We start from the raw sequence: 17,696 nt of genomic DNA, 5'->3' as shown, positions 1-17,696 counted from the left end.
ACAAGTGCTGTATAGATAGTCTTCACAGATGCCCTTCTGCCCCCACCCTGCCCACCACACACCCCTGATGCCTTTTTTAGTCCTCTCCCACAGTGAATCTGGGTTGGCCGATGAAACCAATAGAATCTGGTTATAAGTGACACTGCGTGACTTCTGAGGCCATTGTGGCTTCTGCCTCGATTTCTTGGAAAACTTGTTTCAAGGGGAGCCCGTCATAGAAGATAGAAGTCCAGCTATCCCGAGTCCACGATATTGTGAGGAAACACAGCTTAAGAGACACCATGTGAGAAGAACTATTCCTCAGCCCAGTCAAGCTTTCAGGTGACTCCAACTTTAGCTGACACCTGACCACAACCGCATCAGAAACCCCAATGGGGAATGTGTTGAACGTGGTCAACATAAGAACTGTAAGAAAGAATTTTTTCAGCTCTACGCTGTATCATGAATCACTACATTTCAGGGTGGTTTATTACACGGTACTAGACAACTAGAACAGTCTGGAATAGCAGTGTGACATAGAGAGTTTTTTTGTTTTTGTTTTTGTTTTGAAACACAGTCTGGGGACAGCGTGGAGGATGGGTTGAAGAAGACAGAGGCTGAAGGTACTAAGATGTGTTCAAAGGTTTTTACAGGAGGATCATTGGATGGAGAGTCTGGAACCTGGAGATACTTGTGAGGCAGAATTGACAGGACGTAGAGATCAAATAAACGTGTGGTGGGAGGGAGAGGAAGACTGTGAAAACCTTTCACGTTTTTGCCCAAAGAGAATAGGTGTGGACAATGTCCATAATAGAAATAAGGGGCTTTATGGGACATAGATAATGAACTGTGTACATGCTTAAGCTGAAGGGTTTAAAAGGATATATTGGTGAAGAAGTCAAATAAGCAGTTTTATTTAAGGCACACAGGAAATTGGGGCTGAACATGTACACATATACACACACAGGCTCACAGTTACATGTAATGATGGTTGAAATTAGAGATGCGATCACCAATAGAAAGCGTTTAGCGCTACCAGAAGAGGGACACATCATGGAATTTCGGAAGACTTGGGGCAGAGGAGGAAAAGCCTGCAAACAAAACTGAAAGACATAAGTCAGAGAAGTAGCAAGAGAAACAGGGGACCCATGTCTTATAAGCAGATGGACAAGAGAATGTCAAGAAGATGGAGTTTTCATTGTCAAAAGCCACTGCAACGTCAAGTAAACTAAGCCCGTGGTGTATGGCTTTGACAATTAGGAGGTTATTAGAGAGGTCTGAATGAGACTACTTTCAATAATCTCGCTTTGATCGGAGTCAAAAGCAGCAACTATGCATTTAGATTACTCTTTAAAGATATCTGATGGCAAAATGAACAACAAAAATAAGTTTGAGAACAATCACAAGCTATGAGGAAGGAGGAGACTAAAGACAGGTTGGCTGGCAGAAAGTCCCTGAACCAATGGGAGGGGTGGGATAGAGGGGTCTCCAGAGTCATCTGTTTTATGGGTGTCTGTTCTTCCAAGCGTGGTCCACAGACCAGTAGCATCAGCGTGACCTGGGAACATACTAGAAACGCAGAATCTCAGGAAACACCACAGTTCTAGGGAATCATAGTCTGCATTTAAACAAGATCCACAGGTGATGTGATTGTGGCGCCTCACAACAACCAGGTAAGATAGGCATTACCGTTCCCATCTTTAGCTAGGATGAGACTCAGGCTCAAAGTTGCCTGGGATAGCGGAGATGATTAGGGGCTCAGCCAAGTTTCTATTCGTAGACAAGTAAATTCACAGGGATTTCTACTTTCACTCAATTCAGGAGAATTGTTTCAGGTGGCAACGCTTCTGACAATCAATTAATCACGGGTCTGTAGTTCTAGTGCCATCAGCTTTGAGTTTGTTGTTACAGCGATGGTCGAATCCCTTCCTGAGCCTGGGAGGCCTGGCGAGAAACCACGTTGACAGCATTGGAACTTCACTTCCCAGCAAGCCCCGCGTCCTCCTACCGCGCTAGGCATGACGGGCGTCTCCTCCCGCTCTCTTCTCTGGCGGAAGAACCTTGAGGCGGGAACGTCAGCCAGGCGTAAGGGCGCGCGGCATCCTGGGATGTGTAGTCTGGCCGGGACCGGGACACCCCCTCGGATGAATGGGGCCGGAGCCGACTGCGAACTACAGCTCCTCGGCCGGCAGCGTCGGTGGTGGCCCCGGAGGAGAGCAGCGCTGCAGGGCGGTGGGGATGTTCTGTGCGGCGGCGAACGCAGTAGCCGGGCTTCTTAGGGTGGCGGTATAAGCGGGCGCCTGCTTGTGCGCGCTCGCTCTCCTTCCCCGGCACCGGTCATGCGCCCGGCGTTCGCGGTGGGCCTGGTGTTCGCAGGCTGCTGCAGTAACGTGATCTTCCTAGAGCTCCTGGCCCGGTAAGTGACCTTCGCGGGCCGCACCCCCGCTGGCGGCGCGCGGGGGCCCGGCTAGCACGGCCAGCGGAGTCGGCTGCCCCGTGGTCCCGCGCGCTGCCCGCTGTCCCGTCCACCAGCTTCACAGCATCCCTCGGAGGGGAGCGCCCCGGGTGCCGTCCTCACGCACTGGGGACCGAAGCCTGCAGTTTTTCTCGTGACGGGTCCAAGGTCGGCAGGAAGCTCGTGGCAGAACCCAGGTTTCTTCCACCTCTTCTCGATTCCGTTAATGCCACGCGTTTGACTTGGGCAAAGCTTTTTGACTTCTAAAGCAGTCTGATTTTGTACGCCCTGCAAAGAAAGTTTCTTTAATGTGGCTCCCCAAAACGTTTGTTTTATTGGCTTTAGAGATGGCTGGGAGCACTCGACCCAGCACACCTCCCAGCGATGTAGTAGAGTGGATTTTTATTCAGACAGCCCGTCCCCTTGACCGGAGAGAGGAATTCCAGCTCTAAGATGTTACAGTCTTTAACTTGAGAAGCATGCATTTGGAAGCGTAACTTTCAGAATGATTATGACACGTTCCCAAAAGGAAACCAGGTTGGCTTTATTGAGGTGGCACTCGATACTGAGTAGTGCGTAAAGTTCAGTGGATGGAAACTGTTGTTACAGAAAAGATAACAGGTAGACTAGAAAAGGCTCAGCATTAAAAAAATCTCAAGTCTTGGTTCTGGGGTCTCCCTTTTCTGCCTGTAAAATAAAATAATATCCGTGGCCATATTTCTGAATCTGGACATCTCTACTGATCATCCGAACAATCTTGTGTACCAAATAGGTCAGAAGTTATAATCTCTTTTACTGAAAGTGAGACAGGTCCCAAGAAGGTAGATGGTCTTTTACTGTAAATTTAAGTGGCAGAACCAGAACTAGAATCCAGGATACCTAAACTCTAGTCTAGTATCTTCTGCAGCCCCTCTGTTATTTTTGAACTTGAGCGTCCCACAGAATTTTGGTCAGTTTCTCACGTGGAGGCTACTGGAAATGTATTTTATTTTCATGATCCCATTGATACGTCATTCTGAAGCAGTTTACTTACGGTGTGGGTTAATTTTTGCTGTTAAAGAGCTTGAAATTTTATGCAGAAAGTGTTGATAAAGATCTGTCACTTCTTTGGGGAGTAGGTGGAGAGAGGTTTAAAAATGGAAAGAAAAAATGTAGCCGGTTGTTAGTCTTACAAACTTCAAAGTAAGATCACTTCGGAAATTGACTTAAAAATGTTAAGATGATAAAATCAGGCCAGCCATGGAAATGAAAGTCAGAGAATAATAGTGTAATAGTTGTGTTGAATATGTCATTAAGTTAAATCCTACCAAAGGCTGTGTGACTTCAGAGTACGTAGCAACTGAAGGTCCTCTTGACTAACTGTGAGCTCTTGGCTAAATTACTTCATCTCCCGAGTCTGTTCTTTGAACTTCAAAAGGCTGGTGGTCGCTCTGCCAGACCCACAGGGTTTTGAAGGATTGAATGAGATGCACGTGCAAAGCGCCTGAAGCACACCGACCTTCCCCTTCTAAACTTTCAGTACAGGTAAACCTTGCTTTATGAGCTGCTCATGAAAAGCCGTGGATAAATCTACTGCTTCTGTGAATTGTAGGAGCTTCTATGTAGAACAGTCTGAATAATTTATAAACAAATCCTCCTCCTTTAACCTTTTTTATAAATCTGGCTCTTTGCAGTACAGCAGTGGGTTTTCATCAAGCTGTGAGGGGTACATTTGTTAATGTAGTGGGTGGCATACATCAGGCTGAGTAGCAGCTTTTTCCTGATTTGCTTGGGCAACTTACCATGCCAAAGATCAATAAAATGAGAGCTGGTTGAACCAGATGGCCTTTATGGTTCTTTGTAGATTTGGCCTCCTCATCACTTTTGACTTTATCTTGGGACATCACGATGGAAAGCTCATAAATTTTTATAGAGCAGGAACTCTGCTTCTCCTATGGCTTCCTTGGAACCATTATGTGCCCTAATAAAGAGGCAACTAGAACACTAAATACACATGGAAAGCTAGAGTGACCTGTAGGAAGAAGCACGCATCTTTATCCATCTTCCCCAAATTGGAAAATAAATTTAGGTTTTTCTTTCTGATTTTTATATCTATAATTGGGACCTATACTAAAATAAAAAGCTCCATGCAGTGTACAGAACAGATGTGAAGTAATGAATGGATGCCTTCATCTCCCTCCTGAAAGAGCTTGGAAACAGGATGCGCCCATATCAGCTAATTAGCCAGGCAAGGTATTGCGTGCCTTACGTCGGGAGAACAATCTGAAACATTTTCTTTTTTCCATTTGATTTTACGATCAAGTGCGTAACGTTGACTCAAGTAAGGAAGTTTCCTAAATCTAGAATAAGAAATACGAAAGGCGTAGATTTCTTTCCCTTCGGAGTTGCTCATCTTTGAAGTCAAAATTTGAATTCTTGCCAAAGGGAATTCAAAGTAAGAGAAACTGTTTGCAGTTGGTGATTATAATTTCTAAGGAATAAAGTCCAAGAGAACAAGTGATTTAGGGAAAAGGATCCAAGTTTTTAATGCTGAAGTTTTAAAATGAAAAAAAAAAAAATGAATTATTCAAGTTAAAACAAATAGTTCCACTGGCAGCGGTGTGTTCCCGAAAACACTGTTGATTTTTTTAAAAAAATTAATTATGTGAGTACATTAGGGAGCTTTAAAAATCCTATGGAGATAGAGAAGAAGTAGAATAGGGTTGTCAGGGGATAGGGGGAGGGTATGGGATTTCTTTTGGAAATGCCCTAAAATGGTAATGGCTGCACAGTTTTAAATATACGAGAAACCACTGAATTGTAAACAATAATTTAAGGGAGTCTGCACGCATCATTTATGTGCCATGTGGCTCTGGGAGACTTACCTGAGTCAGTGCCACGTGGCCCTCAGTGCCCTTAGCAATGAAATGGGCGTAATAATAACTACCTCTGTAAAATAAACATAAAATTAAAAATCATTATGCCTTTTCAAAGGTCCTGTGAGGAATACACGTATGAATCATTTTTTGAAATAAATGGTTTCTTTTTATCTTTCATACAGTACTACTATTTTAGGTCCTATTTGCTTAAAGGGAGGCACCCTCCCCTTCAGCTCCTTGAGTGAAGGCCAGATGTTGTGCCCAGAGAGTAGGGGCGCGAAGACGAATTGGACACGGGCGGTCCTCTGACCTTCTCTGTGTGGCATCAGGTGCTTACTGTTTTCAGATTCCATGTTTGGCTTCCTCAGTACCTTGTCACATCCTTAAGGGCTCAGGGATCAGGTCTTCACATTGGGAGCTCCCTAGCACCATATTTGACACATAATACGTTCTTCATAATTGTCCTTTTGTTTTTTTAATGTTTATTTATTTATTTTGAGAGAGAGTGGGAAAGGGGGAAGGGCAGAGGGGGAGACAGGATCAGCAGCGGGCTTTGTGCTGACGGCAGAGAGCCTGAGGCAGGGCTCAGACCCACGAACCACAAGATGGTGACCTGAGCTGAAGTCGAGGGCTTAACCAACGGAGCCACCCAGGCACCCCTCCGTAATTGTTCTTTAATGGAAATGACCTAATCTGTTGGTAAAAAGGAAACAGGAGGAAGCGAGGAAGCTTGAGGAGCCCCTTTTGGGCGAAGTCTTGTGTTTGGCGCTTGATATATATTCTCTCATTGGATCCTCGCTACAAACTGAAAACTGTATCACTTGCATTTTTATAAGTGAGAAAAATTGGTCAAGATAAAAGCCTTTTTAGAAGAGTTAACTATACTTTGATTGAAGGCCTTCAGTGTGCGAGATCCTAGGGCCTTTTTGCCTCTGTGGCGCGCTATTAAGTACTTTTCAGGGACTGGCTTGTCTACAACAAACTAGTGAGGTGAGATAGGAACTAATACTGTTCCCATTTTAAAAATAAGGAAACAAGACTTAGGGGAATAAACTTCTCCTCTCACACAGTAAGTGGTAGAGACCTGGATCCTACATGTCATTGTGTGCTTTTTTTTTTTTCCTTTTTTTTTTTTTTTTTTAAATTTATCTTAGAGAGACAGAGCCTGAGCAGGGGAGGGGCAGAGAGAGAGAGAGGGAGGCACAGAATCCAGAGCAGGCTGCAGGCTCTGAGCTGTCAGCACAGAGCCCGATGCGGGGCTTGAACTCCCAAACTGTGAGATCATGACCTGAGCCGAAGTCCGACGCTTAACCAACTGAGCCACCCAGCGCCCCAGCCATTGTGTTCTTTTAACCACCGTGGACTACAGTGGTTCTCAACTCTGTGAGAGCATATGAGAATTACCCGCACATCTTACATGGGTGGGTACACACACACACACACACACACACACACACACACACACACAAACCTCCCCCCACATCTTCCGCCCTCTCCCTAGACCTACACTAGTGGTTCTCAGCTCTGGCTGCCCACCACAATCAAGTGGAAAGCTTTGAAAAGTCCGGGTTCCAGGGCCCTACCCCACAGCAGTCTGAGTGGACCTGGGGGGCGGGGGGAAGCGGTGAGGCTTCTCAGGCACATGGGGTTTTAAAGAGCAGCCTAGGGGCGCCTGGGTGGCGCAGCCGGTTAAGCATCCGACTTCAGCCAGGTCACGATCTCGCGGTCCGTGAGTTCGAGCCCCGCGTCGGGCTCTGGGCTGATGGCTCAGAGCCTGGAGCCTGTTTCCGATTCTGTGTCTCCCTCTCTCTCTGCCCCTCCCCCGTTCATGCTCTGTCTCTCTCTGTCTCAAAAATAAATAAACGTTTAAAAAAATAAAGAGCAGCCTAGCCTGAGTTGAACCAGAACCGTGCCAGGAACTATCTAGAGCTGAAGTACCTTCTCCCGTCACCCCTATGTCGGCTAATGGTTCTAATTAGCTCTTCAAGGGAGGTAGGTGTCTTATGTGATTATTTATGGTTTTGTGCCGCGTTTATCCCTGTCCCTTGAACGTAAATGCTAAAAGAGATGGTTGAACATAAAGCAGTCATTTTCAGGGACAGCTCCACAGGCAGTAGAGACCGAAGAGGAACAGGGGTTCTGTTCCAGATGGTAAGCAGAGCTCTGCACGGGAGAGGCTCATGTTGAGTTGTCCCTTTTACGCCTGATGGGCATATTTAAGAGCTTGTCTCCTTGGCACTGCAGTTTAATCTTAACACCACCAAGAGAGAATTGGGGTTGTTTTTAATACATAGCATTATTTTTTTTTAATTTTTTTTTTTTTTTTTTTAACATTTACTTATTTTTGAGACAGAGAGAGACAGAGCATGAACGGGGGAGGGTCAGAGAGAGAGGGAGACACAGAATCTGAAACAGGCCCCGGGCTCTGAGCTGTCAGCACAGAGCCCGACGCGGGGCTCGAACTCACAGACTGTGAGATCATGACCCGAGCTGAAGTCGGCCGCTCAACTGACTGAGCCACCCAGACGCCCCTAAATAGCATTATTTTCAGTGTGATAGTACATTTGCAATACAAGAATCCCTCTACTCACTAGCCTCTGGTAAATAAATGTCCTTGGTCAAGATGAGAACACAGAATATGAAGCCTGAAAAATACTGGTCATATGAGAAATCTGGAAGCTTCACAGAAACAAAGACAACAGTTCGCTTTGTACTTCTTCCAGTGACTGAGCAGAACCTAATAGAAGACAGACTCAAAACCACAGGCCTTTTAAGTGACCAGTTTTTGCAGAGTGTTTCAAGAGGGAGGTCAGAAGGATTTTTTTTTTTTTCTGTCTTATAAATATGTTCCTAACAGTCACTGTGGAACATTGCTCAACCCTTGCATGGATCCCTGAAGAGGTTCGATTCAGTTTCACCATCTGTCGAGTACCTGATAGATCTGTGTTAAGAGTTGTGGGGAACGGTAGATGATAGGAGTGTTCTTCAGTCTTTTCTTCATTTTGCTCCTTATCTCTCCTTACTCTGGCCAGAGATCCTTTGTCTGTAGACATTTTCTTCCTGATCACCCCTCCACAGATGCATTAGATACCGGTTCATGTGCTGTATGCATATCTGTGCTTGATACTTAGAAAAAGAGTATGAATCTCTCCCCCCCAAGAACCAGTTGTCCCTTGGGGACCTTATCTAAGGTGGTGGTCCTGTCACCAAAGCGGGTGCATGTCTTCCATTAATGGTAGTCTCCGTGGTTCCTGGTCGGGAGGCTACGTGAACGTTCCTGGAGACCTCGGCGTATTTCTGTGCTGGACTTTGCTGCTCAAGCTGACTGGGATCCTGCCTAAAGTCCTTGTGCTTCACTGAGGATCCCACATACGAGCACTTCCTCCAGCTTACCAGGAAAGTTGTATCGTGGTCCTAAGAATGAATGCATCAGAGTGCTTCTTACTCGTGGCCTGCTACAACCAAGGAAGAGTGAAATAAGAAACCTTGACACTCTTCTCTGTGAGCTCGGTTGATGGTTGTGTGTGATCCACGGGCTGTGAAACCGGAGATAAAGCACAGTGGGTAATGGAAATCAGGCCTCCCTGTTATTCTGAACTATCAGTATAACAAGTGTTGGTGCCCTTTATCTCAGCTTTTTGTACCTTATTTACCTTTTTGTCATTTACTACACAGGAAGCATCCAGGATGTGGGAACATTGTGACATTTGCACAGTTTTTATTTATTGCCGTGGAAGGCTTCCTCTTTGAAGCTGATTTGGGAAGGAAGCGGCCAGCCATCCCAATCAGGTATGGCACATTGAAGTCTCTTTTCGCCTTTGTTTTTTTTTTAAAGAAGTTCAGAACTTTTCTGGTACCTAGATAAAGGAGAATGAGGCATCCGTGCATAAGATCTGTGTCAAAGGTATTAGAAGAATAATAAGGGTAATTCATTTTCTGCATTTAATATGTTGTGAAACTACAGGGAGACTATTTTTAGAATAAAACTCCTGTAGTTTCACAACATATTAAATACAGAAAATGAATTACGATGGAGACAACACTGTGTGTGTGTGTGTGTGTGTGTAGTATATGGTTGGTTAAAGGCTTAGTGTGACCACAGATTTATTTTTAATAGTTATGTATGCTATCCTCATGTTGGTAAAGTTATCAGATACACTAAGAGTGGTATTATTGTTCCTTTTTAAAAATGACGGGGTTTGGGGAATAAACAGAAATGGTGGTTACGCAGCCTTGTGAATACTGAACGCTACCGAATTATTCACTTCAGAATGGTTGATTTTGTGTTTCGTGAACTTCCCCTCAATTAAAAGAAAATGAAGGGTAAGCTAAGGCAAAATTGTTAATTCCAGACCTCCACCCCTTTGTCCACATTTGCATGACTGTACTCATGGGGTCAAATAGGAAACAGGACAGCTCTTCTAATGAACAGCGTGTTGGAAATTCAGCATTCTCGCTGAGACGGACTTGGGATAAAAATGTAATGCATCCAGTTGTCAGTCTGTAGTAGAATCCTGTTACTAAATTCCTTTGGCAGGGGTTTTCTGGTGTGAATGTATCAGAGGACTAGTTAAGGCTCATCCTTGTTGGTATTCTTTTGCAGCATTCCTGAGTAGTCTGCTGTAGAGAATCTGGCTGAATTTTGTTACTAATATTGTACTTCTGAGTTTCCCAGTGCAATGCTAAGTATTCTTGAACACATTGTTTTCCATTGGCTTTAATATCGACATAAAACTTTCTGCTCCTGAGACCAACATTTCTATCCCAGCAGGAGCCCCAGCATTTTTGATTCCTCTGACCCTTTCCCCTTTCCTCCCACTATCTCTTTCCATTCTGGCTGCCACTAGCACAGTTCAGGAACACGTTCACCCTCATCATTAGCTTTTATAAATGGTGCCCTAGCTGGCCGGCCTCTTGTCTCCCACCCCTGCATCCCTGTATTTTGATTTCCTACCATTGTATTGTGACACCGCCCCCCACCTCCCCCAAGCACTCAGGGGTCACCAGTAGGCTCAGAGGGGAGCCTAGCTGCCTAACCTGCCTTTTGAGGCCCCCCAGGGTCTTGCCCTAACAGTCATACTTCCGTGTGTGTCCATTGTGCTGGCTGTTTTATTTTCTATCTGAGAAGAAGCTACCATCAAAATCTTGACATCATGGGCATGTCCTTCATTGCCAGGAGCAATTTCTAGGCTGTGCTATGTAGACAGCAATGTGGAATAGTTGGAATTCACTATCCTAAAAGACCTTGATGAACTCTCTTTATCTCCAAATGGCATCCTTTCAAGATAGGACTAAGAAAATTTGGCAAGAAACCTTGTGAAGTCACCAATAGTATATTATTTAGAAACTGTGAAAATAGCTGTTCCCAGTGCTAAAAAAAAATTCAACTAAGTAAATGTGAAGATCTGATTGGTTTTATTAAATGATTCATGAATCAGGCCTTATCACATCTAGCAAGTAGAGGGGAACTCCACTCAGCTGAAGAAGAGAAAGGCTTTTAAAGGCAGAGGACATTAAAGAAGAAGAAAGGAATTTATTAGCAAGATATGAATCGTTTAGGCAAGGTTGTCTCTTAAGGGGAGAAGGGGTCTATCAGAAAAATTCCCTAGTATTGGCCAGGAAATTCTATCTTGGCCGATAAAAGGTTATATTGCGGGGGGTGGGGAGGGGTGGAGGGTTGAAATTGCAGTTGGGTTAGGAATTAGGTCTCCGTTTACTGACTTGGGTTCATAACCTAAGTGGCACCATTTTGGGCCTGCCGTTTTCTTTTAACAAATTACCGCCTTTTGATCAGACTGTCAGCTTAGCTGAGATATGTGATAAAAATTTAAGGCATTAGCATCACTCTCAGTTACCGCTCTAAAGTTCTTGAAGTTTTGGTTTTTCCCTTTTTGTGGAATCCATAGGTCGTAACCTCTATGATATTCACAGGTCACAGCTTCATGCTCCTTAAATCGGTTATTTTCTTTGTTCCTTAGATGTTCCAGTCTTAGGGAGATCATTTGCTTGGTGGTTAGCGCCTATATGCATTTAAAGCTTTTGAAAGAATACAGTGCAGCAGGGAGATGATTATCATTACTCTAAGCAGGATAAATCCCAGTATATGGAGTGCACGTTAGAGCCGTGGTCCCCAAGACCCAAACCGATCAAAATCAAATAAGTCAAAGAAAGACCCTTTGGAAAGAGTCACCTTCTTAAGCCAAGCGATCTTACATAATTGAGTTTCAGTGTCCCCAGAAGTGTCAGTCTAGGCATAGCTGGTGGTGTTTGCCACAGCATGGACACCTCTTTGGTCAGCCAATAGATAATTAAGAATTATTCCATTATCAGGGAGAGCTTTGGCTAGAGAGTTTAAGGATATTTGTTGAGCTGCTATTGTTTTAACAGGTTTTTGCAGTAATTTTAAGAATTAAGGAGCAGTTCTTTATCATAGCCTCATGCATCTATCCCTAATCAGGGAAACAGGGACCTGTCAAAAGGAGTGAATTATAAATCATGAATATCTTCTGGTAGGCGCTCTTTAACTCAGCAGTGTCAATTTAGGGGAGTTGACAATGAGATTCTAATTTTGTTTGTGAAAAGTTAGGTGCGCAGGGAGATTGTTTATCCTGAAATAAAAGGTTGTTTAAATATCAGAGGTTGCCAAGTTACAAGGACACTAGTCTGGCAGCGAGGGGAATAGACTTTATTCACATGTGCCACAGTCTTACAAATAGGACATAAAGGCTTAGTGTTACTTTTTTGACAATGCTTTCCATGTAATATACATATCAAATAAACCTAATTCATTTAGCAAGTGCTTTGAAACATTCTAAGTGAAAAGGACTTCATTTAGGAAGTTAGACAAAAATATTTTTTAAAAAGGTTTTAAAGCACTTCCCTAAATAAGATCACAGATGATTATGAAACCCAATACTTAAAATAAGTTTTTAGTCTTACCTAAATCAGATCAAAAGCCCAAGAAAACTTTGTCCTTTTAACAGAAAGAAAACCAAATTCTTATTTAGTGCCAGCTTATAACTTCTTTTTTTAATGTTTATTTATTTATTTTGAGAGAGAGAGCAGGGGAGGGGCAGACAGAGAGGGGGAGAGACAATCTCAAGCAGGCTCCATGCTCCACACTGGCCTTGATCTCACAAACCTTGAGATCATGACGTAAGTGGAAATCAAGAGTCCAACACATACCCCAGTTGAGCCACAGAGGCACCCCCAAAACTCATTTTTTAAGATACATTTATTTTCATCTTAACCAGCTTGACCACACATGAAAATTCCTGTTTAAAGATTCTTTTTTCTGCAAACCTACAACTTTTTTCCCCCTACGTTCCAATTTTGTCCTATGTTTTTTCTTTTCTCTTTAAACAACCAGCCTGGTTTTAGGACAAAACGACTTCCTTTCCCCTTAACAAAAACTGTATTGAAAGAGAACTTGTGCTGACTCCATTTTGACCTCAAATTCTAGCTGGGTTCTTCTCTCTAGCTTGTCTCTTGGCTCAGGCTGAAGATCCAGGGCACAAAGTGTCCCATGAAGGGAACTGAAACTGCCCCCTCAAGCAGCAAGGACCCTCCGGAACCAGCAAGACCCCGCCCGTGATTGACTCCAAGATAGTGGCCAGTTTGACTCCCTCTGCCCGCCTGCACGTACTCACCCACTTTGCCCACATTTTCTTTATATAAACCTGAGAGTATTTTCAGCACTTCGGAGATAGTCTCTCAGATGCTAGTCCCCTGTCTTCCTGCCCTTGGCGTCACTGAAATAAATTCCTCGTGCCACCACTCCTCGTCTCTCTGCCTTTGGATTCCCTCAGTGGCCAGTGGCCGAACCTGGTCTGTTTGGGACCCCCAGAGCCACGCATGCGCTTGTGCACGCCTGTGCCCCAGCTACATGATCTCCGTTTCTCATACCTTTTTCTCCTGAAAACACATCCTACTTTCCTGCCACACAGAAATGTTTTCCTTATTATTTTTATTTATTTTTTATTTTGATTATTTTTAGTAGCTTTAATTACATACATTGATTAGAATTGAATACATTTCAAAATTTAAAAAGCGTATGCCTTTAAAAATTTTCCAATGCAGTATTAACATCCACATATCTTTTAGTTTCTCTGCAATAAGAGGCCAAAATTAGAGAGACTTATGTTTAGTAATTAATGTTTTAGTATTTTGTCTTATTTGGAAATGATCTAGATCTTGTGAAAGTTTTTAATTCCAGTTAGTTAACATACAGCGTTACAGTAATTTTTCACGTACAGTATGGCGATTCAGCAGTTCTGTGGATCACCAGGTACTCCTCATAACCAGTGCACTCCTTAGCCCCCATCACCTACTTCACCCATCCTTCACCCCCCCCACCCCTCTGATAACCATCAGTTTGTTCTCTCAAGTTAAGAGTCTGCTTCTTGGTTTTTCTCTCTCCCTCCCAAAGGGAGTGAAATCATATGGTATTGTTCTCTCTCTGACTGACTTCGCTTAGCATTATATCCTCTAGTTCCACCCATGTTGTTGCAAATGGCAAGATTTCATTCTTTTTTATGGCTGAAAAGATTTTCATTCTTTTTTATTCTTTATTCATCAACTGATGGACACTTGGGCTGCTTCCATATCTTCGCTATTATAAATAATCCCGTAAACATCAGGGTGCATGTATCCCTCTGAGTTAGTGTTTTTGTATTCCTTGGGTAAATAGTTTAATTACTGGATCGTAGAATAATTCTGTGTTTAACTTTTTGAGGAGCCTCCCTATTGTCTTCCACAGTGGCTGCACCAGTTTGCATTCCCACCAACTGTGCAAGAGCGTTCCTTTCTCTCCACATCTTTGCCAACACCTTTGTTTCTTGCATTGTTGACTAGCCTTTCTAACAGGTGTGAGGTGATATCTCATTGTAGTTTTGATTTCCATTTCCCTGATGATCAGTGACACTGAGCATCTTTTCATTGTCCGTTGGCCGTCTGTATGTCTTCCTTGGAAAAAAAATGTCTGTTCATGTCTTTTGCCTATTTTTTAATTTTTTAATTGGATTATTTGTTTTTTGCTGTTGAGTTTTATAAGTTCTTTATGTATTTTGTATACTAACCCTTTTTCAGATATGTCATTCGCAAATATCTTCTCTCATTCCATAGATTGCCTTTTAGTTTTGTTGACTGATTCCTTTGCTGTGCAGAAGCTTTTTATTTTGATGTAGTGCCAATAGTTTATTTTTGCTTTTGTTTCCCTTGCCTTGGGGAACCTGTCTAGAAAAAAGCTGCTACAGTGAGCGTCAGAGAAGTTACTGCCTGTGCTCTCATCTAGGATTTTTATGGTTTCTGATCTCACATTTAGGGCCTTGATCCATTTTGAATTTATTTTTGTGTCTGGTGTAAGAAAGTGGCCTAGTTTCATTCTTTTGCATGTTGCTGTCGAGTTCTCCCAACACCATTTGTTGAAGAGACTCTTTTTTCCATTGGATGGTCTTTCCAGCTTTGTCAAAGATTAGTCGACCATATAATTGTGGGTCCATTTCTGCATTTTCTGTTCTGTTCCACTGATCTCTGTGTCTGTTTTTGTACCAGTATCCTACTGTTTTCATTACTATAACTTTGTAACATAATTTGAAGTCTGGAGTTGTGGTGATGCCTCCAGCTTTTCTTTTCTTTTTCAAGATTGTTTTGGCTATTAGGGGTCTTTTGTGGTTCCATACAAATTTCAGGATTGTTAATTCTAGTTTTGTGAAAAATGTTCTTCGTATTTTGATAGGGATTGCATTGAATGTGTAGATTGAATGTGTAGATTACTTTGGGTAGTATTGATATTATAACAATATTTTTTCTTCCAGTCCATGAGCACGGAATGTCTTTTCGTTTCTTTGTGTCATTTCCAAATTTCTTTATAGTTTTTAGAATACTGGTCTTTCACTTCTTTAGTTAAGTTTATTCCTAGATATCCTATTACTTTTGCTGCAATTGTATATGGGATTGTTTTCTTAATTTTTCGTTCTGCTGCTTCATTGTTGTTGTATAGAAATGCAGTAGATTTCTTATAGATTGATTTTGTATCCTCAGACTTTACAGAATTCATGTATTAGTTCCAGCAACGTTTTGATGGAGTCTTTTAGGGTTTTGTGTATAGAATATCATGTCATCTACGAATAGTGAACATTTTACTTCTTCCTTATCGCTTTGGATGCTTTTTTTCTTTTTGTTGTCTAATTGCTGTGGCTAGGACTTCCAATACTAAGTTGAATAAAAGGAGTGGGAAGGATATCCTTATCTTGTTCCTGATCTTAGGGGAAAAGTTCTCAGTTTTTCCTAATTAATGATGGTTGTAGCTGTGGGCTTTTCATATATGACGTTTATTATGTTGAGGTGTGTTCCCTCCACACCTACTTTGTTGAGAGTTTTTATCATGAATAGATGTTGTACTTTGTCAAATGCTTTCTCTGCATCTATTGAAATGATTGTATGGTTCTCATCCTTTCTCTTATTGATGTGATGTATCATGTTGATTGATTTGTGAATATTGAACTACCCTTGCAAACCAAGAATGAGTCTTACTTGATCCTGGTGAATGATTTTTTTTAATGTATTGTTGGATTCAGTTTGCTAGTATTTTTGTTGAGGATTTTTGCATCGGTGTTCATTAGAGATGTTGGCCTATAGTTCATTGTCTCTCTCTCTCTCTCTCTCTGTCTTTTTTCTTTTTTTTGTGTGTGGTGTCTTTATCTGGTTTTGGTATCAGGGTAATGCTGGCCTCATAGAATGAATTTGGAATTTTCCTTCCCTTCCTTTTTTTTTGGAGCAGTTTGAGAAGACTATGTATTAACTCTTCTTTAAATGTTTGGTAGAATTCACCTGTAAAGCCGTCTGGTCCTGGACTTTTGTTTATTGGGAGATTTTTTTATTACTGATTCAGTTTCTTGTATTAGTCTGTTCCGGTTTTCTATTTCTTCCTGTTTCAGTTTTGGTAACTTACAAGTTTCTAGGTATTCATTTTTTCCTAGGTTGTCCAATTTGTTGGCATATAGTTTTTAATAATATTCTCTTACAATTGTTTATATTTCTGTCATGTTGGTTGTTATTTTTTCTCTCTCATTTGTGATTTGATTTATTTGGTTCCTTTTTTTGATAAGTCTAGCTAGAGGTTTATCAGTTTTATTAATTGTTTCAAAGAACCAGCTCCTAGTTTCATTGATTTATTTTATATATATACATATATATGTATATATATGCATGTACACACACAATACATATATACATATATATATAAATATGGTTTCTGTATCATTTATTTCTGCTGTGATATTTATTATTTTCATTCTTCCTGCTGGCTTTAGGCTTCATTTGTTCTTTTTCTAGCTCCTTTAGATGTAAGGGTAGGTTGTTTACTTGAGATTTTCCTTGCTTCTTGAGGTAGGCCTGTACTGCAATAAACTTTCTTCTTAGGGTACCTGGGTGGCTCAGTTGGTTAAGCGTCTGACTCTTGATTTCAGCTCAGGTTGTGATCTCATGGTTTGTGAGATTGAGCCCTGCATGGGGGCTCTGTGCTGTCAGCACAGAGCCTGCTTGGAATTCTCTTTCTTGCTCTCTCTCTGCCCCTCCCCTGAGCTTGCTCACTCACTCTCTGTCTTAAAAATAAACTTAAAAAAAACAAAAAACAAAAAACCTTCCTTCTTAGAACTGCTTTGCTGCATCCCAAAGGTTTTATTTATTTTTTTACGTTTTCTTTTAAGGTTTATTTTTGAGAGAGCTTGCACACGTGCACGTTTGGGGGAGGGGCAGAGAGAGAGAAGGAGACACAGATTCCGAGGCAAGCTCCAGGCTCTGAGCGGTCAGTGTAGAGCCTGATGTGGGGCTCAAACTTACGAACTGCCAGATCATGACCTGAGCTGAAGTCGGCCACTTACCTAAATGAGCCACTTCAGGAGCCCTATCCCAAAGGTTTTAAACCATTGTGTTTCCATTTTAACTTGTTTTTGTGTACTTTTAAAATGTCCTCTTTTATTTCCTGATTGACCCATTCACTGTTTAGTACCATGTTATTTAACCCCCATGAATTTGTGGTCTTTCCAGATTTTTTCTTGTGGTTAACTTCTAGTATCATAGCCTTGTGGTCAGAAAAGATGCACAGTAAGACTTCAGTCTTTTTGAATTTGTTGAGGCTTATTATTGTGGCTTAATATGTGATCTATTCTGGAGAATGTTCCATGTGTACTTGAAAAGAATGTATTTTGCTGTTTTAGGTTGGAATGTTCCGGATATGTCTGCTAAATCCATCTGTTCCAGTGTGTCATTGAAAGCCATTGTTTCCTTGTTTGGTTTTCTGTTTAGATGATTTATTCATATAAGTGGGTATTAAAATCACCTACTATTATTGTGTTATTATCAATTAGTTCTTTTATGTTTGTTATTAACTGTTTTATATATTT

General features: G+C 42.0%; 1 protein-coding gene across 2 annotated transcripts in view; it reads left to right on the top strand.

The window, feature by feature from the left end:
- Positions 1-2,089: 2,089 nt before the first annotated feature.
- Positions 2,090-17,696, top strand: part of SLC35B4 (solute carrier family 35 member B4) — a 36,704-nt gene continuing 21,097 nt past the window's right edge. Inside the window, exons 1-2 of one of the 2 annotated variants that reach the window (XM_043589554.1) lie at positions 2,090-2,395; positions 8,968-9,081. In XM_043589554.1, the coding sequence (XP_043445489.1) occupies positions 2,319-2,395; positions 8,968-9,081 (191 nt within the window). In that variant the 5' untranslated portion in view covers positions 2,090-2,318. The remainder of the gene's footprint in view (positions 2,396-8,967; positions 9,082-17,696) is intronic. The other variant, XM_043589555.1, reaches the window with a different exon arrangement.

Source organism: Prionailurus bengalensis, chromosome A2, assembly GCF_016509475.1.
Source record: "Prionailurus bengalensis isolate Pbe53 chromosome A2, Fcat_Pben_1.1_paternal_pri, whole genome shotgun sequence".
NCBI lineage: Eukaryota > Metazoa > Chordata > Mammalia > Carnivora > Felidae > Prionailurus > Prionailurus bengalensis.
Note: the sequence above shows the minus strand (reverse complement) of the source record. Positions and strands in the feature narration are given on the sequence as shown.